Source organism: Tympanuchus pallidicinctus, unplaced genomic scaffold (assembly GCF_026119805.1).
Source record: "Tympanuchus pallidicinctus isolate F22 unplaced genomic scaffold, pur_lepc_1.0 scaffold21, whole genome shotgun sequence".
In the NCBI taxonomy this organism is placed as follows: Eukaryota; Metazoa; Chordata; class Aves; order Galliformes; family Phasianidae; genus Tympanuchus; species Tympanuchus pallidicinctus.
The window spans coordinates 4,411,485-4,437,882 of NW_026294733.1; the positions used below are offsets into that span (position 1 = coordinate 4,411,485).

The 26,398-nt window shown below is 42.0% G+C and overlaps 3 protein-coding genes across 4 annotated transcripts in view; all 3 read right to left on the reverse strand.

The window, feature by feature from the left end:
• Window positions 1-26,398, reverse strand: part of SH3PXD2B (SH3 and PX domains 2B) — a 516,634-nt gene that overhangs the window by 182,791 nt on the left and 307,445 nt on the right. The gene's annotated exons all lie outside the window — the stretch shown is intronic.
• On the reverse strand, window positions 4,334-9,043 carry BNIP1 (BCL2 interacting protein 1). The gene is made up of 6 exons (XM_052685108.1): window positions 8,913-9,043; window positions 8,693-8,785; window positions 8,476-8,567; window positions 7,796-7,897; window positions 7,017-7,135; window positions 4,334-4,965 (listed from the first exon to the last, which is right to left on the reverse strand). The coding sequence occupies exons 1-6, from the start codon at window positions 9,006-9,008 to the stop codon at window positions 4,769-4,771; spliced, it is 699 nt and encodes a 232-aa protein (XP_052541068.1). The 5' UTR covers window positions 9,009-9,043; the 3' UTR covers window positions 4,334-4,768.
• On the reverse strand, window positions 12,005-25,423 carry CREBRF (CREB3 regulatory factor). Of its 2 annotated transcripts, XM_052685065.1 has the most exons (8): window positions 25,080-25,420; window positions 24,112-24,237; window positions 22,204-23,281; window positions 17,936-18,130; window positions 15,981-16,170; window positions 15,481-15,554; window positions 15,222-15,344; window positions 12,005-14,981 (listed from the first exon to the last, which is right to left on the reverse strand). In XM_052685065.1, the coding sequence occupies exons 1-8, from the start codon at window positions 25,296-25,298 to the stop codon at window positions 14,866-14,868; spliced, it is 2,121 nt and encodes a 706-aa protein (XP_052541025.1). In that variant the 5' UTR covers window positions 25,299-25,420; the 3' UTR covers window positions 12,005-14,865. The 2 variants fall into 2 exon arrangements, with proteins under 2 accessions (XP_052541025.1, XP_052541026.1); XM_052685066.1 differs by lacking the exons at window positions 12,005-14,981; window positions 15,481-15,554 and having other exon boundaries at window positions 15,242-15,344; window positions 25,080-25,423.

Here is a 26,398-nt window from a genome sequence, read left to right on the forward strand (position 1 = left end):
AGCACCTCTGTGCCCAGCATCTGCTGCTTGCCTGGGGAGCTCTTTCCTCACTTTTGAGGAACAGAGGCACAAGACTCAGGCACCACTCCTGTGTGGAGCTCAGCCCACCTTACAGCAACATAGAATCACGAAGGCACCACATCTCATTAAAATATTTGCTTTAGATTTCCCTTGCAGTGGGATCACACCATCACAAATACTTTTAGCTGTTTTTCCCCCCTTCAAAAGAAGAGCCCAACATACTTGCAGACAAGCATGCACATGCCCCCTGGATATTCTCAGCCCCCAGAGATTCCAGCCTGGCTCACTCTGGACCACTTGGCATGCGATAGCAGCCACATGCATTTGGCAGAGACATTTTTAGAAACTTCCAAGCTATGAATTCACCCTTCCATTTTGGTAAAGCCAGTTATGTGGAAAGCATTTTGAAAGGGGAAGTTCAAATACACACTTCATTTCACCGTAATTCTTAGAAAGGGAAAAGAGATTACGTTCCTCATTCATCTTTGCAGTTATCTTGCAACGTTCCTGTATTTGCTGATGCTATAACAAATGTCAAAGGCTTACAAATCAAATAAGTCCTCCCAGCACAGTTCCACTGTGCATTAAAATAATTTCCATTCATTTCCCTCAGGTTCACATTTAACCACTACCACTGTCTGCTTGCAACACGTTTATTAGTACTATTTCATCATGCCAATTCTGTAATTAAACTCACTAACCAGCAAACTTCTAAAAACAAGTTGCTTCTCAACCTGCCAAACCATCAGAACTGCCCAATCCTCAATTGCCCCAGCACAACCAATCACTATTGTCCTCCAAATGACTCCAACCCCTGCTGGGCTGGAAGCTGCACCTTTAATGAGGCTCATTAACACAGCTGTCTGATTGCTGCCAGCTGCCTGCCTCAGCCCCCCATACTGCAAGGCAAGGACATTTCAGTCTCTTTTTAAGCTCATAGCAGTTACATGATCTTTGTTTCAAAGAAGTATTACTCTTGGAAGAAAAAACGTTTTTTTAGCTGTAACTGTTTGGAAATGAAATCCACCACTGAGCTTACAATCACCACATCTGGCAGGTTCTGCCTGGGGAAAAGCTACGGTCCAGAGAGCACCAGGAGCACTACTGGTGGCATTCACTTATGTTGAACCACTGGCAGCAACTCTGTCACATCAGTACCTTCACGCATTAACAGCATGCCCAAGCACCAGCTCATCTGACACCAAAATTAATGCCTCTTAAAAGGGACTGAAGGTGAGTTGAGGCGTCCACGTTCACATAGCATCATACAAAGAAACCACGGCTCTGAAACCTTTTCCTTTCTTATTCCAGAGTTCCCCCCCGACTCCAGTTTCAGCAGCACTCCAACCCATGATCCCCAGGGAAGAAGGAAGCCTGTCCTCACCATCCGCAGAGCTTCTGCTATGCTTTGCAGGGTAAGCCTGCAGGGTCAAGTGCCTTGGTTAACACCATGCCTCTCAAATAAATTGCTGCAATACCAGCTTTCTTTTACTTTCCACAGTACAACCAGAGGCAGCAAGGCCCTGAGACATCATCCTGTGACCATCAAGACCATCCACTGCCCAGAAGGCTGGAGGTACAAACAGAACCCTTCTTCAGACACAGAAGAGCCACACAAGGCTAACCTTCCCCAGTTACTGAACCAACATCACAAATAACAGACAACAAAAGCCTCCTACCACCACTCCCATTTCATTCCTGAGAAAAACAAGGCACAAACGCCTACCTTCAGGCCAGAAGAGAGGTCTGTAGCAGGATACCATACTGCAGACTGGAGGGATGATGTCAGAGCATCCCCAGCTGTGGGCAATATGTGCTGATTGCAGCACCAACCCACTCTGCTCCAGTACCAATCCCAGGTGCACACTGAGGCACCACTGATCCCACGTGCTGCAGATGATGTTTGCCCAAAACACCCCTCTTCCTTCAGAGGAGAAATAACTTTTAACTCACTACCTTCACTTTCTTTGTTTCCAGGACTGTGGCCCAGCAGGAGGCTGGATGCCCCTGGCTCCCTATGGAAGGAACAGATCAAGTACCAAATGCTGCCAAATCACCCCAGGGTCCTTGGTGAAGCTGCTTCTCCTCTCCCCCAAAAAGTTGTTGCCTTTGGCTTTTTTTTTCCCCAATTATTTTGCTTGTCTCTATAGACAGTAAATTTAAAGTCAGTTTATGCAGGTAGTTATATTTACAAAAGGACTGGGGTTTTTCTAATGAAATCTGGATGTGACAGAAAATAAATGTCATGGGGGTCCTTAGCAGTTATTTTTTGTTCTCAGTGGGCTCCAGCAAGTCATGTCTGAAAGCTAAAATTTCAGCAATGCAAAAACAGAGAAAAGAACAAGATGCTCACTAATGCACTCAACTCCCCCAAACCGCTCCTTCGCAAAGCCTGGTGGTAGCAACCATCCCATCAAAACAGTGCACTCAAACTCAGCACCACGAGAAGGCTGCTTCTTTATTTCTAAGGTCCATCTATGTTCTGATGGGAGCACGTAGCCGAGATAAAGCAAGTGAAACTTCCTGCAGGCAGTCACACTGCATTGCTGCTTCCAGCACAGCTCTAGCATCTGCTTAGCGTCCCGGTATCTCAGAGATTAGCAACGACCTATTTTTGTATTGCATCCACACCAGGGAGGAAACAGTGAGGCAGCTGGGGCTGACTGCCTGCAGGTACTGCATCTCTGAGAGATCGGGCTGGAAAACACAGAACAGCACTGCTACAGCTGGCCTGCAAGTAGAAAATAGCAGAAAAAAGTTGCATAAAACTGCATTGCTCATCATTACTTGAGATGTAATTATTATCTAAATTATGTTTTAGTGTTATTTAGAGACTTTCCAAGGCTGGAGGACAGAGTCCACGCTGCACACAGAGGTTTTTGCACACCTGTGCAAGAAGGACAAAGGGGTGAGAAGGTTCCATCCTGATGCTGGAGGCGCTATGTACGAATGCCACACTGGATGGAACTGCTCCATTGCAGCCCCAACCCGTGGATGGCACTGCTTTCCTTGCTTAGCAGTCTATTTGTCAGACTTGTTACAAAGCAAGGCTTTAATGTTACCAAAATACCCACATTTACTGACTTTTTGTTAACGGATCTTTCTTTAAACAGAGTAATTTGTCTTACCCAAATTGCAACATGGATATTTTCACTTTATTTCAATCTTTGCATCTCTGCATCTCTGGAGAGGCTATAAGGAAGGCTGCACTGAAATATGATGAATAAATGATAGAGAAAGAGCCACGAGCACCGTGCCTAGCCTGGCTGTCACGGGACGGAGTGCCAGAGCCAGAAAACGCTCACGGCTGACACGCAGCACTGCCCTCTATGGGATGTACCAGGCCTAGGGCAAAGGTTTCCAAATCCCTTTTACTGCATTAGGAAGAAAGGCTCAGACATTCTAACTCTTCATGCAGAGGCCCGAATTTTGACCTAGATAATAAAATCCAGCTTCTACTGTTCATGCCCATGAACACAAGCAATTTTACTGTGTCCAGCACAGTGGTTAGGAATACTACAATCTACCACTCCTCACTTATTTAACTAAGCTTGAAGCAGCTGCTGGTGAAAAGGTGCACTGTACCACTGGTAAGACCTAGAAAAACCAGCACTACAATGATAAGACAACCCAGTAGCCACCTATTCTCTCTGAATGTGCTATTGAGATGTTATTGCCATACTTCTTAATAGCATTGCCTTTTAAAAGTTTACTTTTAGCAGCTACATTAAAGCAGTATTTAACCATTCCATGAGAACTCTGTAAAGAGAAAGCCAATGTTACTGGTCAGCCCTGAAAAAGCAGTGATCCCATTTCATTAGAGGAAGGTGACAGCGGTTTTAAGAATGCTGCAGTGCTCATCTGGTACTACAAATTGTATGTTGGTATTTATGTTATTGCATCAAATCAAACCCCAGCATGGGAGCACAAGAGATAGGAAAAGCAGTCACTGCAGAAGATTTTACTGAGAAAAATACCAACTTTCAGAAAAATGTTCAAATGCAGAATTTGTCTGTGCTTTGCAAATCGAAACTGTTTCATGGAATCATACATAAAGGGAAAAAAGGCTCTGGATTTCAACAGGTTAACCACATCATTCTCCAACACTGCATGAATTAATAGTCAGAAATTAGGCTTCCGTTTTTGCTTTGGTCAGTCCTCCCATCACCAGGGAACAAAGCAAGTGTGCTACACTCCTGGAAAAACCATCCCAGAAGCACCCACTGCTGCAAGCATAAATTCTCCATGGAAGTTATTTTGGCTCTTTCAATCCATTACACTTTGTTCTTAAACAAAACCCAGCTTACACAGATACAATAAATAGTTTATTCATGGAATGTATGTGTGTTTCTCCCTTCCATCCTTCTGCTTGTTTTCAGCACCCTGCACTTGGGTATCAATGCAGCTTCCACTTCAAGCCAAAGACAAAAGTAAATTTCATGGCAAAGTGAAGAAAGGATGAGGTAAGAGCAGCACCTCTGAGTGCACAGCTCCTCCAGTGCCTGTCTGGACACCAAACCCACAGGCAGATCAGAGCTTCTTCTCTCCACACCTCCATCCAACCACTTCTTCCCATCCTGTGATCATTTAAGCTCTTCTTTGGCAGCTTCTTGTGAGCTCCATAGGGACACTGTGAAGTCACTCGAATGCTCTGTCAGCTATTGCAATATCCCTTTTCTAATAAGCCCAACAGTATTACACTATCCCTTTCTGATCTTTCATAACAGTCCAGTTTAACTTCAGGATTTTACAAGAATGGGAAGAGTCTTTTTTTCAAAATATAAAGCACAGTGGCCAGAAATAAGGCAAGGGCGAGGAAGATGAGCAGCTTGTCAGTCAGCTCCCTGCGGTTGTACTTCGTTATCAGCTTTCGCCCCAGCTGAATCGTCCCAGACATGGACTTAAATTCTTCATTTGCTTCCAGGATGGTTCGTGAAGAATTGGCTGAAATGGACAAAAAAAAAAAGAAAAAGAAAAAGATTGAGCTGGTTGTGTTTCAAATATACCTGTCATAGGATGTAAGCATGCAGCTTCTGGCAATACGGATAGTGCCCGTGAGATCCTTCTGGATCAAATTCATGGCTAAGGCAAACACACACTGTGCTCTTGCATAAGCATCCACAAATAGTCCTGATCTGACAGGGAAAGATGTAAAGCAAAATACAAGTAATGAACGGCTTACAGGCCCCTGGCCCTACTATTCAATCTTTAATTTTTAGGTTACAGACCAAATCCGGTTTTATGAACCAAGACAGTGCTACCTGAAAGCTCTCTGAAAGCAGAGTGAAATAAGAATGCTGCTAGAACCGTTGATTTAAGAGAAAGGAATCGCCATCACAGCCAGCATCAGCTCTAGCAGCAGCAGCAGCAGACAGTATGTGAACAAACCCAATGGACAAGCAAAACGTTTTGCCCAAGCCAGAGCAGTAAACCAGCATGAATCAGCTGGGGTTAAAGAGAGAGAAAAAGCAGCACGGAACAGCACGAGCTTCATTATTCTGTTTGAAAATTCTGAACGAATTGATGGTTATCCTTTCTGACAACAGTTCTTTTTATTTGTTCGTTTTTCTTCTCCAAAAGAGAAAATCAACTACAGAAGAAAAGGATATTAATCAGTCTTGATTAAAGACAGAATGTGAGAGTATGCCAAAACAGCAAGATGGAACATTGGTCCTTTCCAGCTTTGTTTTCCCTGAGAAAACAGCCAACTAACCAAGCAAATCCCTGAAACACAGCAGCCTTCCTTTCAAATTGCTGAAGGACAGAAAGCGAAAGTCCAGGAGTTCCCTTTCTCTTCCATAACAGACTGCACACAGAGCGAGTGCTGGTGTATCATTCCACGCTGATTATTGAATAAAGAAGGCTCAAACTTCCTCTATGCTGCCTGCTTCATCAAAACAAGCGTAGTGGAAGTACTTCTGCAGCATTTTGCAAACCATTATGTCCGACCTTAAAGAGACATTTTGTCTAAGTGAAAATAGAAAACCTGCTGCTTCCATCGCTGATGACAAAGCAAAGCCTCCCAGCAGCACGCACGCACTGTAGGGCTTGCCCAGAAAAAAAGGAAATGGTTACTGCTGATTCAGAACCTGCAGCTGGGTTTTGTAAAGGATCTTTCCCTCGATAAACTCCAAGCACTGCTCAGTTAGAAGCAGGGTGACAAAGTGTCTGCCAAACTGTCTTTTTAACGAGAGAAGAAACATGCTGCTTCTGTACGAACAAACTGTGCCCAGCTGCCATCCTCAGAGGGGGTCAGAAAACCCCCAGAGGAGGGCGAAAGCTGTGGCATTTATCCCAGGCTTTACACTGCTCTCTCTTCTGCTCAACAGCACAGCTAGTTAGAAGCCCAGGCAACAGAGAACCAAAAGGTTCCTGAATCACCAATTTTGAGAGGTCACTTGATTTATCTTCTTAGGAGTCTAAGCCAAATAACTGAGAAAAATCTTGGTTTCACAGTTCATGATGCACTGTGGACAGAACAAGGGACCTTGGGGTTCAAGTCACTCAACTGCCTCATCTCTTAGTCATCCCAGCTGGAGAAGGGGTGAAAACAGCCTTCCTAGCCAGGCTGTTTCCTCTACATCTGAACTTGTACCTGTGCTCTTTTCTTCTCTGTTGCCAAATGCATGTCAGGACAGTAGCACAGAGTAACACCATACACACTGTTAGCATTGTGTGAACTCACGCTGCTTTTAAAATTACTTTTATATAAAACTGAGTTCCTCAATGTGCCCCTTCCTCGTTATCCACAAACAAACATTAAACAAAAACTCCAGCAAAAAAACCTCATGCAATGTATTTTCCATTTCTGTTCAAACGTTAGAGGAGTTCTGCTGGACAATCCTCCAATTACCATCACAGCAAGTTCTCCTACAGCAATGTATATTTCCACTATGCTCTACGTCACAACAGTTTGGCTCTCCTCACCCTAACAGAACAGCTGAAAGGTTCCTCAGTCACCCAACCCACACCCCAAACCCCAACCACATCTGTACCCAGGGTCTGCACAGTCTCCTCGCTCTGCTGGACTTGCTGTGACATCATCCTGCTGATGCTCATCAGGCTCTCTGTGATGTTACTTGCACTCTCTGCCAGACTTTCCTTCGTAGTCTTTCTGAAAAAGCAATAAGGGATAAAACAGTGTCTTTGGTACAGCAGGAATGTGCAGCTGTTTGATACAGAAGATACAACCAGGTTTTTCTGCACGAGAACTGGAGATCATCCTTGCTGAACTGCCAAAGAAAAATCACAAAATGCTGAAGTCGTAAGCCTTAACAACTGCAGCTCAGAGTCTCGCAGAGCTCATGTTGTGGCAGTCATTCAGCCATGATGGCACAACTTCATGAGGTGGCACTGATATAAACTACCACTTCATTATCTCAGCTATCCTCCTTGCTGCTCCACAACACCAAATTTACTAACTTCTCAATTCAGAAGTTATACTTATATCCACTTCTACTAAGGAAAACAACTTGCACAGTGATCCATCACATGTTTACACCCCTGACTGGAATTAATACAAAAGACGATCACAAAAATTATGAAGTCTATCACAACCTCATCTCTGCTTTGACATGCCAACACAAAAAAATTGGAATTACCACAATTCTTCGCAGCTTAAGCCTCCACAATAGACAACAGCACTCCTTTGAAATAAAAGCTATGTTCTGTGTACAATACAATCATTTCAAGAACACTACATCACTGCCATTTGTACTAGTTGATGGCCCACATCATTTAAGTCTCACATCGTTCAGAGGGGACACTTTAATACCTTTGTCTTAAGGAGTCTCTTCCCTGCAGCAGCTGATCTTTCTCAGAGTTGTCGATAGCAATTTTGCAAGCCAGATTTGCCTTTCTCCAAGCTGCCTGATTGCTGAAATCACAAGAGTACAATGTTGTAGTGTGATGGCAACACCCTGTAAGCAGCAACCACTTTCACAAAGCGGTCACCATAACTAAGATCCACATATGTACATAAACTTTGTCTGTATTATACCACAGGGACAATACATTGTTTTTTTTGTTTCTTCTCCTAAGTGTATCATTACAGGCTTAGTCACTCAAATGGACAGACCAGCTCAGAGAGCCAGGAGACAGTAAGGAGATGGGAGCTCTTCTCTTTCTGTTCCTGATCACAGAATCATAAAATCACCTGAGTTGGAAGGGGCTGCTTAAAGGCCATCTGGTCCAACTCCCTTCAATGAACAGGGATACCCACAGCTCCATCAGTGCTCAGAGCCCCTCCAGCCTGACCCCGGGTGTCTGCTGGGATGGGGCACCGCCACCTCTGGGCAACCTGTGCCAAGATCTGCTCTTGGCCTTACTGAAAGCAGCACGATGTCACTGACCGGGTTTGCAAAACAGGATATGAAAGAGTGCCCTGAAAGCAGGTACCCCCGAGGACTGGGCACCTGCAGTGAGGTCTGAGCATGTACAAACAGCACGGCCTACCTGAGCATTTGCTTTTTATGGTTCTCCACTTCCTGCAGCAAGGCCTGTTTCTCCGACTCTTTATCTTGTTCCCTCGCCATCTGTTCCAGCTCCTTGGACAAAAAGCAGTAACGGGAAATCAGACGGACGGCCGCCACCTGCAGCTCCAAGGGAAGGGGCGCGAGGCGGCAGCGGCCCCGCGGGCAGCCCGGCTTTGCCGCGGGCAGCGCAACCCCACCTGGATGCGGCCGCGGAGGTGCCGGAATTTCTCCTTCACCGCAGCGTTGAGCTCCGTGAGGGCGCTGAGCGGCCCCGGGCAGTCCCGGATGTCCTGGAATACAACGGCCCGGTCAGCGCGGCACGAGGCCTTACGTGGCGGGCAGGGCAGGGCCGCGGGCGCCTCGCAGCCCCCGCCGGAGGGTTTCGCCGCCTCAGGGGGGTTCCGCGGGCGGCGCTACCTGCACGGCCGCCTTGATCTCCAGGTCGAACTTGACGATCTCCTGGTGGCACACCCGCACCGGCACGGAGCCGGTCGCCGCCGCCGCCGCCGCCATCTTGGGAATGGAGCGGCAGGGCCTCGAGCGCCCCCTGCTGGCACCGCCCAGCGCCCCCTGCTGGCACCGCCCAGCGCCCCCCAGCCCTCCCTTCGCGGCGGGGTCCTCCAGTCCTCCAGTGCGGAAAAGGCCCCGTGGCTCCCCAGGCCCCCCAACACACAAACATACGCCATGATTTGAGACAGTGTTTCCTCCACAATTTTTATTTTAAATTACAAAGGATGTCGCGTACATTGATGAAATTTGCGTCCGAATAGAAGTGCGAGGGATCGAGGGGGACAGTAAACAAAGTCAATCGTGGGATTGTGCCTCTTCGAAAAAAAAAGATAATAAAAACTGCACAGCTATTAACCGACATCGAACATTGCAACTCTGAACAGATCATGCTTTCAACAGGAGAATTTATTTGCTAACAGAGACGAGATCTTCATGGGAGTTTCTCTGTGCTCCCATTGGAAGCCAGTGATGCAGGATGCCATGTTCTGCTTCTTCCCCCTTGTGCCATCAGCCCTCGGCTTCACCCGAGCACAGACACTGAGCAGTGAGGTTTTACAGACGTGCTGAGGGACAGCTGACTCAAACGAGACCATACCATGCCAAAGATCAGTACAACAATTAAATGCTACTCCCGGGGTCGCTTAATCGAAAGGTTTTCCTCGGGTGGATTGTGCTTTTGTCAGTACTGAATCCAACACAGAAATTTCCCTTCTGAAGATGGATAACACTCAAATCTGACCCAAACACGTAACCAGCAACTACTCGCAGGAAAACCTTGGAACACTGGTGTTCTCCAAAAAGCCTTTCATTTTATGAAAAAACACCGTGGCTTAAGGTAGTTCTGGTTCCACTTTTGGCTCCACTGCTCCTTAGAAAGCCAATAAATGCACTGCCAGCATTTACTCTTGTGGAAGTTGACGGATGTCTGAGGGCTGCAATGCAGTGCACACACGCCTTTTCTACATGCGAGAAGCACTGGGGAAAAACATGGCATGTTGTGAAATGTAAATCAGACAAAGATACTTTCGTATATTGCAAAGAAGATAAAGCCTAAAAGTGCCATCTTTCATTAATGACATTTAAGAATCCCAATTTGTATTGGGAGATATTCAAGAGTGGTGTTTTCTCAACATACTAATGCCCTTAATACAGTTACAAAAAGAATCAGTCACCGAAGCAGTAACTGAAATGTACTTCACACAATCCCTGGGGTAAACAAAACAGATTTCAGCTCAGGGCATGGCTGTGTCAATAAGCCAAGACCACATCTAGCAGCACACTTAACTAGTTAATTCCAACTGGAGCCTCCAACTTCAAAACAATGATTAGATGCATTCTTGAAATTCAGGTCTCAAGGCCCAATGCAGACCCTAACATTCATGGTACACCTCTGGTTACGCCTCAACAGAATTTCAGGAAGACTAGCAAGCAAGTTAGAGGAACAGAACTGCATTTGCTACTTCTGTTAAAGGCAACTTATATACAACCCTTTAAAATTTTCCTGATAAAGCCTCTTGCTTTAAAAAATAGCTATATTTAAACCATTTATGAAAAAAAAAAAAAAAAGCACATCCATTCTTTGTATTTTATGAATAAGCTGTTTTATTAACGAAGGCAAATACTGGATAAATGTTGGGCGGGGGGGGTGGGAACCCTTCTGGATAAAAGAAAAACGACACCAGGTGTCTGGTTGTTTTTAGGTCAGCTAACAGACCCTTCATCCGGTCAGATTTTACATTTTTCTGGTTTCGACTTTTTTCCCAGCTTCATTTAACAGAGGCAAAGGGTCTGCTGTCTAGAAAGGATCAGGGACCGAACACAGCTGAGCCCAACTCTCACATCAACTTTGCAGCAATGCAAGCTTCATGAAATCGCGCTTCAGCTGGCGTGGTAAGAAAATCCAGCCCACCCACACCTAATAGTTTTATTAACAAGTCTCTCTCATCCAAGAAAAGAACTCACCAAATATCAGTAAGTGTGTTCAACAAACCATAAAAGAAGTGTTAGCAAAAAGGGGTTTAGGGCTCAAAAATGCCCTTTGAGAGCACCCCCACATTCTGCAAGGCCATTCAAAAACTGGTCATCCATATAAATAGAAAACAACTGCTATTGAGAGAAACAAAAATAGATCTATCCAAACTCTCTTCAGGATGCTTTTACCAGTTCAGATTTGCTTTTGGAGGGGTTAGGCTTGAAGAGTTCAAGGGTAATGAAAAACATTTAGTTCTAGATGTACAAGTAAGGCACAATATAAAGCCACATCATAATCTCTCATGAAGAAAGTAGGAAAGGACAAGAATCATACATGGTACAGTAGAACAAGCAGTCCATCGAGTCAGAAAGTGTGGCACCTAAGTTCAGACTGACGAGATTTTAACAAGAGCAGTTATAACAGCATGCTTTTAATATGGAAACAAATCCTAGAGAATCCAGTGTATCAGAAAAAGGAAGAACTTCTGTTTGTGTTAAATCAAAGATGTATAATTGTTTTTGGATATAGGATTAAAAGTGAATATTCACAATGCCTACACTCAAAAACAAACAAACAAAAAATAATCCAGGACTTCATTAAGATCCACATACCATGTATGAACACTGAAAATCTTTAGAAAATGGTCTTCTCTAAAGATCACCCAAAAACGCATGCCACAATTGCCAAAAAACAGAACATGTACATTGTTGGTTTTTATACCCTTAAAAGATTTTGTCTGTGATAAGTATACACTAAATGTATATATTGTAATGACACTAGAGGAAGCAGATTGTTACTGGCATTAAAGTACAACCATTTCTAGACGGTTTAAATGCCACAGAGTCCCCTGGTTAAAATGTAAAGCTGCACAGCTTGCCTATGTCACCTTTATGATAAAGTTAAACCAGCAAAAGGTCTTATCTGTACTCTACATTTTACTGCCAGGTTTTATTTATATCAAGTATCGCTGCAGCATTCTGACCAGCCCAGAGTTAGCAGCAAGTGGCAGGAATCATATAAAACGCAGTTTCTTTTTTTTTTTTTTTTTCCTTTTTAAACAAAGTGCTTTTCTAAGATATACATACATATAAATAGGTACAAAATAAAGTGTCAACATTAAAAAGCTCAACTATTCAAAAGCTTTAACTTAAAATAATACATAGAAAACACTGAAATGCAAGGGTATGGAATTCACTAAAGATTCAAAGTCTACTTTGAAATGCTAGACCAAAATCATATTCTGGTTTGCAGATAAAAATAAAGAGCTATAAAGTTCTATTTGCCCAGCACTTCTGAGCAGCAGGGGCTTTCTGATACCTTGTCAGTTCAATTTGTCACAAAAGTTTTCACCTGATTGCAAAACTGCTCGTAACGCTCAGAAACGCCGCCTCGCCTACGTGGTTCTGATAGAGCAGAAGGAGCTCAGCTGCCGCAGCTGCGCGTCAGAAGGGAACGACTCTGTTCGGATCTTTGCACAGACGGGGCCTTATCTTCACTAGAAACATTCTTTGTCGGGGTTTTATGGGCAGTATGCATCTCTGGAATAAGTGTAACATTGGCAATGCTTACGATAGGAGTACATCTAACCCACTGTGTAAAGCAGCAGCCGACTCTCACCTCACCGCGAGAGCAAGAAGAACACCCAAAGTCCACTCTGATTTTGCAAATCTTACGTGGATTTACAAAGTTTTGCCTAAATTGCTCTGGGTATTTGTTCAGTCTCGTGAAGGAAAAACTTTCTGTACAGCTCAGTAGTGGTATTTTGGCCTCCTCCTCCCTTCTGAGTCTTCCAAAATATTTAGATACAAAGTAAGCTGTGTGCACACTCACCAGCATGTGGCAGGAGTGCCACCTTCATCTGCAACTCTCACTGCACTATTACAGACTTCTTTATAGTACAAGCTTACAAGCTTGGATATAAAAATAACCTACATATAAACAAAAAGGAATCACAGTACAAACACAGACAAAGTAGATACGAAGTGGAGAGATTCCCCAAAGGGAGTGGGGAGAAAGCCTTCATGGACTTTGCATTTTTTTCAGCAGCTACATTTGAAAATATTTGGTATTTCTATTTTCAGTAAACAGTGTTCTGTCATTTTAAATAGGGAGAGAAAGAACGGGGAGGAAAAGGGGGTCCATGAAACCAGAGAATGATCTTGCCTTGAGATAAAGGACTTTCATCAAGGGCTAAAGCTTTTTATCTGTACGTTAACACTGACTACAAAGCCAACTCTTATTAGCACAAGAGCAAATAAGAACTGTGTTAATATTTCCCAATCATAGAAACTACTGAATTAACAAGAATAAGTCACATATAAGTTTGAAGAAGCTAGTTTTGAAATACCTGTACAAAAATATAAAAGTCTATAAACTTTTTTTTTTTTTTTTTTTTTTTTGTCTTGTTTTGTTTGAAGCCTGTGTTGATCCTTGGAAACATCACATGCATAATAATACATCAACTGGAAAAGTGGCAACTAAGGAATTAGATATCTGTAGCTCTTTTATCTCTTTACATATATACACATTACAATAAAAATAATTTTATTTTGGTTGTTTGTTGGAAGTATACTACAACAAGCTAAATATTTCTTTAAATTCTCAAAGTTGAAAACTATTTTACCAATAGCTTACTAAAATCCAAATATATTAAAATCTCCTACAGTAAGTGCAGAGAAAAAAGATTTAAAGACTCGGAGACGGCCACCAACTTATCTACCATGGAAGCGAACTACGAGAACAGCAAAATAAGATCGTTATGTATGGATGCTCCTTCTGTAGATAATTGGACCCAAACGAAAAAATTCACAGTTCAGTAAGATCCCTAACCCTGACCTTGTAGGTTTTTTTTTTTTCTGTTTTTTTTTTGTTTTTTTTTCTTTTGTTTTTACATTCAGTACAGTATCATATAAGCTGTGCAAAACTTTACTTAGACTGGCAGTTCGCCATATCAGTTGCATTTGTCTTTGGTACAAAAATAAACAATCGCATTAATGTGCAAGTATAGGTTTTCTTCCGGCCAAAGTACCGAAATTGAGTTTTCTAGAGCCATCTTTTATACAATACATAGACTCTGTGGCATATATCTACATTTTCAACATATTCCTATATACATTCAAAAATTTTAAGAGCTGGAACAAATACATTAAAACCTATAATCTCACCATCTGTACATCTTGGTTTTTTTCCCCTCAGGGTTTTCTTCATACAAAACTTTACCAGCTTACACTGATAGCTCTCCCCTCAAAATACAAGGCACAAAGAATATACTTTTTTTTCTCCTGCTTGCACAGACATTTAAATACTACATTAAGCTCAGAAAAATTAAAGTTTATATGGCACACCAGCTCTGAAGCCACGTGTGCTATGTACAAGTTAATGGTTGCAAAGAAAGCTTACTGTTTTTAAGAACAAAGGAAATCCAATTATTTCAAAACAGCAAACGAGAACAAATACAAAAACAACAACAACAAAAGAACTGAATTGTCACCTTTATAAAAAAAATGCTTCCTCTTGTTTTGCTAGGAGCATAAACCTGCTGCTACGTCTGGCATAGGCTAAAAAAATTTTACGAGCAAAAATATGGTTTTGCTTCTAAAACAAAAGTGGTAAGTCTGGTCCTAGAACTTAGTTTTAAAAAGAACCCTCCTCTCTGAATGCAATCTCAAAGCAGCTTTAGAACTACCTAATTTATGCTCCAAAAATGCTACTAGGCATTTTATTCCATGCTTTGATTTTTGTTTTCTACGCTGTTGTTTAAAAATAATGGAACCTAATTGTAAGTGTTTACATAATGCTAAACTGACATGCAGACCAGAATGCAATTTACAGTGAAGTACTTGACGACACAGGAAGAATGTGAGCAATGAGAACAGGTGAAGTCATGTCTTAAACTTTTGACATTGGTATTCGTAATCCTACAAGGCCACCTGTGGGGTCTCCTTCTGCAGTCTTCTCCAACACTTGATTCACAAATTCTGATGTCTGTCCAGCTACAGGAAGTCCTGAAAACAGAGGGTAAGAAAATGCACTGTAAGTTTACTATTAATTACATGCATTTTACATTCCTGGAAGTGACACAAAGCCAATGAATGAACGTTCTGGCCAGTAACCAAAGAGAAGGTTTGGTTACAGCTGTAATGAGGAAGCGCTTCCTTTCTCTATTCCAGGAGTTGTTTGTGATCCATCATACCACAGATGACGCCTCTTCACATACAGGTGGATACATTAGATATTCTGCTTACCAAGAGTATCTTTAATAAGTATGTTCAACCTTTGTTCCATGTTGACTCCTCTATCATCTTTAGGCATCTGCACTCGATTAACAATTTCTTGTTTAATGGAGTTGATCACAAACAGCAAATTATCTGCAAAGAAAAGCCTGGGTTAGACATACACTGCATTTGCCCAGGAACAAAAGGGATGCTTAGTTGTCCACACACTGATAACACAGACTTGCCTTAAGAACATAAGAAAAACTAACATGTGAAGAGTTGTATTTACCATATTCTGTGTTGAGACCCCAGAGTTTTACTTTATTGGCTTCATACTGGGCTTTCTTCTTTAGTCTACAAGCCCTATAGCAAGAAGAGTGGAAGAATTAGAACATTTTAACAAATGTTCCAGAATACTAAGAGCATCTGTTTCAGTTAGCCACACCAACTTAGCAACCAATGCTCCCAGACATGTATCTACTCACTCATCTTCACTTCAAGCGTGCTGCTACTTGTATCTGCTTACATTTGTGGATTTTACTACTGTAACAATAATTTGCCCTGCAGCTAAGTAAGACAGCTTCCAGTGAAGATATATTATTCCCTGCTAAGGAACAGGTAAACTACATCTCCACAGTGCCAGTTGCCCTGCTTTTTGATAAACGGGTAAAAAACCCATCAATAAGGACTGCCACAGTAAAGCAGGATCTCAAGACAAAATTTAGCCTTACTCGCACGGCTGCAGTAATGCAAATTTACCCCTCCAATGAGTGTTAACTAATATGTTACCTGGAAGCCAGCTTGTTCTTTTCTTTTCTTGACCTTGGTCTGGCAGTTAAGGGAAGTTCGCTGACTGGCGTCAGGTCACTGATCACCTTATTCAGCTTCCGCAGCTCATTACCAATCTGCAGAAGTTTTTTGGGGTTGGGAGTCAGGTCTTCTACATCAGTCCTCCGTGACTTCTTTGCTGCGTATTTACCTGTGTCGAATATGCAGAAGATTGGGTGGCAAGTGACACAACATGCATGCAAACCTGCGAAAAAATGTTCTCAGATATGTGTTATTTTTGGTGCAATTTAAGTTCCATTGTTTGGCACAAGAGAATGGTCGAGCATAATGTGATCTCTGTGGCCTTTCACAATAGAAAGAGCATTTCCAGACAAACTGCTTTGTACAATTCGTATTACATCCAGATCAGATAAGAGCAAATACTGCTGGCCGGGCAAGAAATATCTTCAATGTGATGGACAGGATGCAAACAACTGTGCTGAAAAATGTACATCACAAGTTCAAAGCCAGGCATTTTGCCCCATCTTACTATTTCATATGTTCAGCCAACATATTCTCTTGGATAGTAAACTTGATTAAATTCCTAAATAATCTTATTCTGAAAGTTCTGCATTAAGAGAGGCTCTAGCGACTTGGTACTGATGGCCCACATAAAGGCTAGGCAACCCTCTTTAGATCTATTTGAAGCTATTTAAGAGCTGGTTTCATGGAGAAAATTTGCATTCAAGACAAAATCCTTATTAAGATCTTTTGCTACTGCTGTGGTTTTTTTCTAGATTTCTAGTAAAAATGCCAGTGGTTGCAGAAACTTGCATGCAAGTGATAATAAGCTGACAAAACCTGCTCCAGAATTCTTCATTAGAGAGCTGATAATTCAGCACCATTAAAGGGCACTTGCTCCTACAAGTGTCTAGTGAGACTGAGTCCTTCAGTCCTGTTTATCTGTTGTTCTATAACAAATACAGATATAAGCTCTCATAACAATGAATAGTGATAGAGGCTTTAAGCACTGTTATTTGACTACAAGATAAGCATGTAAAAATCAAGCACATGAAAAAGAAAAAAGTTTCCTTCCCAGAAAAAAAAATCTATAAAATAAATACAAAAATCTGTTCATTTATCTGAAGTTAAACTGCAATGTTAAAGATAATTTTCAGTTGTAAGGGAATATAACATTACAATCAGAGAAGCTGGCTTAATTTTGTTCCTTTAGAGCCACAATCAAATGGAACAAGCCTACAAAAGATGTCCTGTGACAAGAAAACAAATATTATTCCTGTGAGTGACTTGTTCTCAATAATGTTAGCTGTGTTTCAAGTAGAGCAAGTCGGTGATCAGAAAGTCATGGGAATAAAACAGCCATTGGACCGACTGGGCTAAATTCCTGGGAGGGTATCTTAAATAAATAGCTTATTCACCGAAAAGCAAAGTAACTGCTCCTCTGTGTGGCACTGACATGGGTGGGAGGAACAAGGAGGGAAGAACAATAGGAGAGAGCTTCAGGTTTTGCCTGCCTGTCCTTTAGTTCACACTGCAGTTAACCTGAACTTTGCACCTCAGGCCACTTGCAGCTTACTTTAACAAAACCAAGACTGAGTCTGTGTAACAGCCAGGGGCAAGTATCAGTCATGAGACCTATCCCTGATGTTTACAGTACCACACTGAGAAAATTCTGAACTCCTGGGGTTTCCACTGGAGGCCTCTGGAAATTACAAGTCTCAATTCATCCACCTCCTCTGGAAGAAACCACACTGAATGTTATTACTGTACGTTCACTGTGCCTTCCTTGGACACAGCACAGAACTCAGCTAATGGAGCAACAGACCTGCAGTGTTTTAGTGATTTATTTTCACGGTCAAATCTTGTGAGCAGAATCACAATTTCAGGTGGGAAGCTTGGCTACTGAAGGTGCCAGTGTGACAGACTGTGACTTGTAGCTAGGATTCTGTTCTTACCATGGTGCAGACCGTTCTTCTGGTACATGTTACTTGGTAATGTATCTCGGTCCCACTCCGATGGCCGCAGCATCCTTTCCTGCTGGGATGGCGTCAGCTGCTCGCTGTACTCCCAGAAGTATCTTCGCTTGCCTCTTTTTCGAGAGGTTATTGCACTCATTTCTTTTAAGTCCTCCACAGAATCATTTTCATACCCTAAAAGAATGCATTGCATCGTTCACGTGATGTTTATAAGATGGTTCCTAGCCTTTTAACCGTGGACCAAGCGTTAAACTCAAACAAGAAAAGATGGCCTGTATCACATTATCTCCTCTACTTGGTTTTCAGCCTCAGCTACCGCTGGGTATTTGCTTTAAAACCAGGGACAGACACCGAGGCAGTGATGGTGCTTCATCAGTTGAATGGAGACAAATGATTCATGCACAGGAGCCCCGTCTGGTTCTTGACCCCTTGAGCTCCACTGCTCTTCTCCCCGCCATCTCACTGCTGTACAGACAACAGCTGTTGCAAAGTACTCCTCCACTTTTAGTGTTCTCCATTAATTAGCAGAAACATGATCCTAACTCTCCTCCACATTTTAATTAATCTTCAATCAAAAGCATTGAAATAGAAGTGGATTAAAAAAATAAAGACGGATTAGCAAAAGGCTAATAAGTAAAGCAAAACTCTTGCTTTACCTTAAGCTCTACCTTGAACTTATATACCCCTGGGAAATAAATCACACTATCCGTCTCTATTAGAATGAAGGAATGGGGAATGGACCCAATTCCACAAGAAAAGAATATCTAAAATGGAAGGGATTAAAGACAACCTGCTCAATTTCTTCATGTCTTCAGTGGGATGAAGACAAATGATCCATGATAAAGCTATACAAGATTTTAGAGATGTATTATAGTGCACTTGATACCACAAACTGCTCTTAAAGTATACGGAAGCAGTAATGACACTATCATGACACTGCATAAATGCTTAGACCCTACCTGTATAAACACAGAATATAGTTTTTAAAATCCTACCTATGCTTTAGAAAACAAATACACCCTGTGCTAAGGTAAGAAAAAATATGCAGCATTGCCTTTTGTACTAAAATGCTTTATCACACTTCACAGATAATTAAAAAATAACAGACTTCAAATATCACATACACTGATGAAGCTTCAGGAAAACCCAAGCACTGAACAGACTCTACGTGCAGTCTGCATTGGGCCTATATCTTCAGCTCTGCACCATCCCTGAGCAGCAGCTTTCTTTATTTTAAAAGCTTTCCTTATTTTACAACAGTCCATGCAGTTAGACTGTTTGCACTTGAGAAAGCAGCTGAAAGAAAACAAACAAACTGTCTTGCTTTGGTCTGACTGTCTCTCAGCTCATAACCCAACCATGAGTGGCACACAGAAGGATGCAACCACTTCTAAACTTGTTTGATTCTCTGGTTTATAGACAGGAAAGCGTTTTAAAGGAAAAATGAATCAGCAAAATGTGTTTTATAAAAGACTTTTTTTTTCTTGTAGAGTCAAAGTGATTGTGGTGATTTACATTAAATATAGTTTCAAGTATCACGGATGTTTTTAATTGTCGTTTTCTTTGACCCAAATGCTGTTTGACGTAAATATCCAAATGCTCTTCCTTACCTTCCACCTACAAAACACATCAAGCAATGTAACTCATTATATAGGCAGGTATAAATTCAGCCCAACTTTGTGATAACGCAGAATTAAACCAATCAATGAAAACAAATCTCTTTAAGAGCTGATGTGTACAAATGTAAAATGAGGTTAAAATCAAGACTTCCTGTTTGCTTATTCAAGCCATAATTAAGTTGGCTATTTGAATTACATTGACTTAATGCATCCTGCCTTGCAAGTCTAACACTGACCTGCTACCATTTTACAGTTACATGGAGCAGCCCCTGCACAACGTCCTGCCCTACTCTGCAAACATAGCAGTGCAACAGATCCATTTAGCTCTTCTGCACTGCATCCATCCTCCCTGAAATCTCCTCCTACCAAATATCGTACAGCATTCTTGGACGAGCTTCTGTGAAATCTGAAACAATTTCTGTGTTTACTCTTGAAGCCCTTAGCAAGCTACTCCTAAAAATCTCTGCTCACAACCCAAGGTTTCAGATTAAAATTCGCCAGGGTTGAAAGAAAGACAGGGAACAGGACCAACATCTCTGCTCTGTACCAGTGTAAATGCAACAAGAACTCCGCCAAAGCAGACCCCAAAAAAGCTCTTCTCGTTACTGTTTAACCATCGTGACTTCCACCAAATCCCTGCCAGAGCCCCAGCTGGCAGCACAGCACCCAAACACAGAGCAGAACTTCACATGATGCCATCTCCTTGTCTCTATAGGCCATCTCCCTTTAATTCTCTTCCCCAGAGCTTCTGACAACTGGATTAACTGTTGCATCTCTAATTTCTGGAGTCACTGGACTACTTGTTAGCAAAAGCAGTCACTTACATATATTACAACTAAATTAGACAGGGAAAATACCAGTAATGGCAAGCAAAGTTTAAGTGCTGAAACAGGCCCAGGCTTATCATTGCCATAACAAATTAGCTGGACCAAAACTGCTAAATCTGTATCCCAAAAATAACACAAGCATTGTTACCACCCACTAACACTTTTAGTTATTTTTCCCACGTCCCTGAAGTCCAATGTACCTATGTATTTCCTCAGAAAACACTCACTCCAGTGCTTTAAGAAAGTGTGCCACGCATTCCCCAAACAAAAAGAATAAACCAAAGCTATCTGTGTATAAAATACAGATAAAATATCAGAAGGTCAGCAAACACAGAGTTTTTGTCCTATCTTCACTCTAAATATAGTAACTGACTTTGGTTTCAGTGAAAGCATGAAAGGTGAAGTATTCCAGAACCATGCCCTTTTTTAGAAGCTCACTCCACAGTATTTACCTCTATTGCAAAGGTAAAACATAAGAGTGCGAGTGACATAATTAAATGTGTCCATGACCTGGAGACATTACCTCCTAACGTATCAAAAACATCACCTGATGCTTTCTTATAATACCACTGTACTCGAGATGAAAGGCTTCATGGACTTGTGCAAGCCAAGCTCTTTGGTTACTGCAGAGCAGCACGTGCCTTTGTTTAGAAGGCGAGAGCTTGTCATCAGGATTTGAACAAACAGCAAGCAGTGAATGTAACTCCACCACTGAAAGCCCAGCATTTTCATACATCTCTTTCTCAAGATTACCAGCTGCTCTGTGCAACAAACCTCCGTGGGCTGCAAAGCGCAGCGTGGCGCAGCGATCAGCACGGAGCTTTAATAGCTACTGAGACCTCAGACAGTACAGAGTTCAATTCAGAAGAAGGGAGGAGAGATTTTAAAATGCTAACATATATGCCTGGTGTACATGAAAAAGTAGCATAAAGAGCCCAATACTTAACAAGCTTAACGCCAGCTCAGGAAATCTACTTAGAAAATAATTTAATCTGAGAGTGCTTTGTGACAAACAACAGCATGCTTCAGGGAAGCTGCTGCTTTTAAAAAGGGAGTCGTTCAGCTGTTTTTCTTTCCCCTCAGTGTTGCACATTGCCAAATGCCTCAATATCTTCATTCTCACGCTCTACTAAAGAGCATTTAGAAAATGTGAATATAATACTACTTTCTACAATTAAGCTAATACTTGGTTACAGCCCTGTCCCTGTGGATTTTCTTTTCATAAAATGCTGCCACTTTGCTACCTTCTAGATAAAGGTTAGCTTTCCTTTTTGGTGTTAATGCTCCATTTCTCCTCACAGAAGAGAAGAATTCCATATTCTTCGAAGACTCACCAGATATCACCATTGAAAACCACTGAGAAATGGTTCTATAACCACAGAAGCACTTAAATAATTAGGAAACACTTTCACTCAGGCTATGATTTTGTGCCAGCTATCAAGAGATACAACCTTAGCACAGCCCACTGAAGCACTAGAAAGCTCTGCACATCCTCTCATCAAACCACAAAAAGGGAGAAAACAATTGCAGGTAATTGCTCCATGACCTTTGGCTACAAACTCAATTTTCTGTATTGTCTATTGTGACTTCTGCTGTATGACTACCATTTATTCCAAAACAGGGAAAACAAAGGCCTTGTGTAGTTTTCATTAATTACATTGTGAAAAGCACTTATAAATTCTGAACATTCATCAGATTGTAAGTGTTCATCTCCAATTACAAAGCATTCAAAAGCATTCTTTCCCTCTTGGCAGATGAGTTCATTGACCTCAGTATTAACAAACCCCAACATTGCTGGTACCTGGTTCTGAGAAAGTATCGCTGATGTCATCATCTTTATCATCCTCATAATCTTCTTCCTCATCATCGTTTTCAGATAGCTCATGCTCACTGCCAAATCCTTCATCATGATCCTCATCTTCAATATCTTCCTCATCCTCCTCATCTTCTTCAGGGTCTCCTTTGGCCGACTGCTCACCCACACTGTCTGTTACAAAAAGAGAATAATTGTGCTCTTCTTTTTTCTGTGATGAATCTGACACTGATGTGCTGGCAGAAAGGCTGCTCTCCCCCACAACAAGTCCTGGAGTTTCCTGGGGTGCTCTGAGGAGCAGTTCTTGAGTCTCTTTAAAAGGCAAAATAGGAGGCGTACAGTGACTGTGCGAGGGCTCTTTTATTTCTTGTCTCTTTGCTACAGCACCACAGTAACAGGTGTTTTCCTTTGCTGCGTCTGCATGTGTCTGGCTCAGCACTGGTCTGCTCTGTGGTACAGGATTGATTTTTACTTTTGCCTTTTTAACATAGTCTTTACATTCAACATGAATGTTCACCTTTTCATTATTGTACACACTGGTCTTCACCATGATTTGTGTACTGGAAGCAGGCTGTGTCGCGGGTTTGCTAGCCTTCTGAACATAGTCCGACAAAGGAGCCTCAGCCTGAACGTTCTTGGAGGAACAGACTGGGGCCGCTGCTCTACTAGCAATTTTTTTTCCAGGTAACAGAGAATTTAAAGGGTTTTGTTTTACACTAAAGAGTGAATCAGGATAATAGAGTGAATCTGAAACAGGTTGGGAGTCCTCACTGTTAAGCTGAGCCAGAGTCGGTGTTTTGCTTATCACCTCTTCATCTTGGTATGGGCTTGAAAAGTCATCAAGGCCCAAATAATCCACCTCTTTTGTTCCCCAAATGTCACAGCTGGTTAGTTTAGTGTATTTAGTTAAGTCTTCACAGTACGTGTCCCACTGCTCCCACTTTGAGGTGAAAGCAGCTTCTTTGTCCAGGATGTCTGTAAAAGACTCTAAGTTCTCAAGGTCTTTGCAGTCCTCCATTGAAAGTAAGTTGTCCCTGGAGCTTTGCTGGTAATCCATTTCTCTGTCCTGTGCAACATAAGACAAGTTAAAATTAAGATAGAAAAGTAGTATCAAATCATCTCTGTCCTCTACTTAAACTTATGTGGTAAGCCTAATTCAAGTGAAGAGTAAGACAGTGATATGAAGATACCTCAGCTTCCAACTAACAACTTCCTCTGAAGTTCAGGTCAGACTGGGGCCCAGTTTCCCTGGTTCAGCAGCAGATCCCTGGGGAAAGGTTGCTACAGATACAACTCAAATACCCTTCGATTATTTTTCTGCTATTATACTGGTTATTAGAAACTAGAATAGAACCAATACCCACGTACTTAAAACATGAAAAACATCACAGGCAACACGTTCTAGTTTCCATAAACCTAGGTCAAATTTTGTTACATGAATAATAGAAATTGCTCAAGTTTACCTAGAGGTAAAGGTAAACTGGAAAAATTCATTCTAAGCTCATCAACAACATCAACAAACAACAGTGAGCTACCTTTCACTTTCCATACAGGAAAAAACAAGTGCCATTGTGAACAGCTCATGAGTCAACTTTTATTTTGCTTCCCCCGCATGCACAACTTGAGTGAAGTAGCACATAAGTGCTCTTGAAGAAAAGGTGGTTTGTAAGGAAGTGTCTCCATCACCACCACATAACAACACAGCTACATTTGATACTCGTCTACCAAGCCCCTCCTGAGGGCCAGCTTTAACAAGCAGTTAGGCTCTTCCCCAGTCATAGCAAGCAGTAATGAATAACCACCCAGCGTTCCTGAGCAAATACCCCCTTATTACTTCATGAACTCAGAGTGTTATTCAAGGAGAAGGAGGTATGTGCACACAGAAAGTGGGCCTACCAGTTCATACATGAAGTCTGGATCTGAACTGCTTGCCAAGAGATCTGTGCTCATCAGAGTCTGTTCTGAAAACACATGGCTCCGAAAGGCATCTCCAAAAGGAGGGTCCATTCCACTCACACTGGGCTACAACAAAATTGACAGGGAATGTTGAAGCATATCATAAAAAAGCATATTCTTTACTTCAATAAAACATGAGTATTGATATTTTATCCAAGTGTCTGAACTCGTGCTATACTTGCATCTGGAAGGTATTTACCTTACAGATTAGCATTCTGTTTTGTCAGTTTGAAAATCGTAGGTGTTTGCCAAGATTAGGGATACATCAGCATTTGCAGGAGAGCTGGCAAGACCTGGGAGTACCAAGAGGCACTGCCTGCTTGCAAGGCTTCCACCCCAGCACCAGTCACTGTGTACTAGAGCAGTGTTGGCTGGTTTTAGAACCATCAGAGCTTGTAAAGCTTCTACCTGAGATTGTAACAATAGCAAAGTGTAATTAAATCAAGAGTGTTGTCTCTCCTAAGAACAAAGCAGAACTTTGCAAACAAACACTATGCAGGATGACTAGGCAAACAGGTGATACAAAGCAAGACTCTGCTACATTCAATTCCAGACCTCTATTTCTCTTCTAGACAAACTGGCCCTGAGGGTTGGAAATGAGAAACACTGTACTGCAGGAAGTCCTTCAGTTGCTGCTGTGCAAACTGCTGCAGTGAGAAAGGGAGCTTCTCCAGGCAGCTCCCCCCATCCAGGAGAAAGCTTGGCTGATTCTTGCTGCGTGAACAAATGCAGCACCAAGAGCAGCCCCACAGCTTCCACCACAGACACCACCAGGACGCTAAAAACCAAACACTGTTTAGTCTCTCCTAATTTCTCCCTGTTGATGCCAGTCAAATTTGCTTGTATGCTTTTTCCATTTTTTAAATAAGAAAGCAATGGTATTTACGATCATAAGATTCCAGACTTACCTGAGGCATTTCCAAGCCCAGATTCCCCAAATCCAATTCCAAACTTCTTGTTTTATTCACTTGTAGATTTCTTTCCAGCTTTACCTCAGTCTCAGTGAGTTTACACAATCCATGTAATGAAATTTTTCCTTGTGGTAACTTTGATTCACTTTTATGGAGCTCTTTGTAGTTTTCTGCGTAGAATGAACAGAGCAAACCCCAATGAGATAAGTGTTCCATCACCAGCAAGACAGGGCTTAAAAAAACTGCCTAAGTGAACTAAAGACAAAAATTCTCTCCAAACAGTGATCATTCCTCATGCCTGAATGTACAATGGTTTGCCTCCCCACCACTGTTCTCCGAATGAAAGGGCACAGGTGTGATAGAAGAGAAATTCTGCAAAAACCTTTTTGACTGAGTTACATTCCAATGCCTTTTTTCCTCACTACCAACACCGTGAACTCTATAGACATATGAAAAGAAAAGCCTGCCTAATTGGAAGTAATGACTAGCATACTGCTGGGGACACAAGAGGTTAACAACCTTTCTGACTAATACAAGTGAGCCAATAAAGTCTAAAACTGTCTCAGACAGACATCTCAAAATATTAGTGTCAGAACAGGCAGCAATACTGCTCCAGTAACAAGACTCCTCCTTTTCTTAAAAGTTTAAATCCATTCAGCTTCAGATAAGATTCTATCAATCACTCACACAGCAGCATCTAGCGGCAGAGGGACTGCAGCAAGCAAGCACATTGTCCAGAAGTTAGGAAAGGAAGAGACAACTGCCCAACAGAGCAAGTAACAGGAAGTAGAAAAATGTGTTAAGGAAGGAAGGACAGGAAGGAAGAGAGAATCCTTGGTATCAAATTAGTATCTAATGTAACTACATTGGCTTCATGGAGTCTGTTTTCCTATTGCCTTGTGTTCCTGCGATAGGCCGGCCTCTGTGTAAAGTCTTTAAGAAAAAACTGTCAGAGGACCACAATCCCAAAGCAGCACCACCACGTGTGCATGGTTTAACAGTGTTAGCAGTGAAAATACATTTGTTTCTCTGAATAGAATTCCTCGCCAGACATTGCTCCTAGGCCAGTGCAGTGCAATCTGCTCAGGCTATGTTTATCTGCTTACCGTGAAAAGCAAACAGCAAAATAAAAGTTCTACACCACTGAGCCACCTCCTCCCACCAGCACATGGCGGAGGTTATTCCTGCTCTCTGATAGTATCTCAGCTATTTGTTCAATTCAGCATATATTCTAACAGATACTGTGACAAAAACCATCTTTACTCATCAAAACATATCGCTTTTCAAATATCAGAGCGCAAAGAAGAAAACAAAAG

What these genes read in the sequence shown, in the direction of transcription:
- BNIP1 (XM_052685108.1), bottom strand. Translation starts at nt 9,008, where the DNA reads ATGGCGGCGGCGGCGGCGGCGACCGGCTCCGTGCCGGTGCGGGTGTGC. An exon ending in AGATCAAGGCGGCCGTGCAG is followed by an intron (nt 8,786 to 8,912) that starts GTAGCGCCGCCC and finishes GTTGTATTCCAG; the next exon opens with GACATCCGGGACTGCCCGGG. An exon ending in CATAAAAAGCAAATGCTCAG is followed by an intron (nt 7,898 to 8,475) that starts GTAGGCCGTGCT and finishes TTGTGATTTCAG; the next exon opens with CAATCAGGCAGCTTGGAGAA.
- CREBRF (XM_052685065.1), bottom strand. Translation starts at nt 25,298, where the DNA reads ATGGAACACTTATCTCATTGGGGTTTGCTCTGTTCATTCTACGCAGAA. An exon ending in GGGTCTCAACACAGAATATG is followed by an intron (nt 15,345 to 15,480) that starts GTAAATACAACT and finishes TTTTCTTTGCAG; the next exon opens with ATAATTTGCTGTTTGTGATC. An exon ending in ACTTATTAAAGATACTCTTG is followed by an intron (nt 14,982 to 15,221) that starts GTAAGCAGAATA and finishes CTCTGTTTTCAG; the next exon opens with GACTTCCTGTAGCTGGACAG.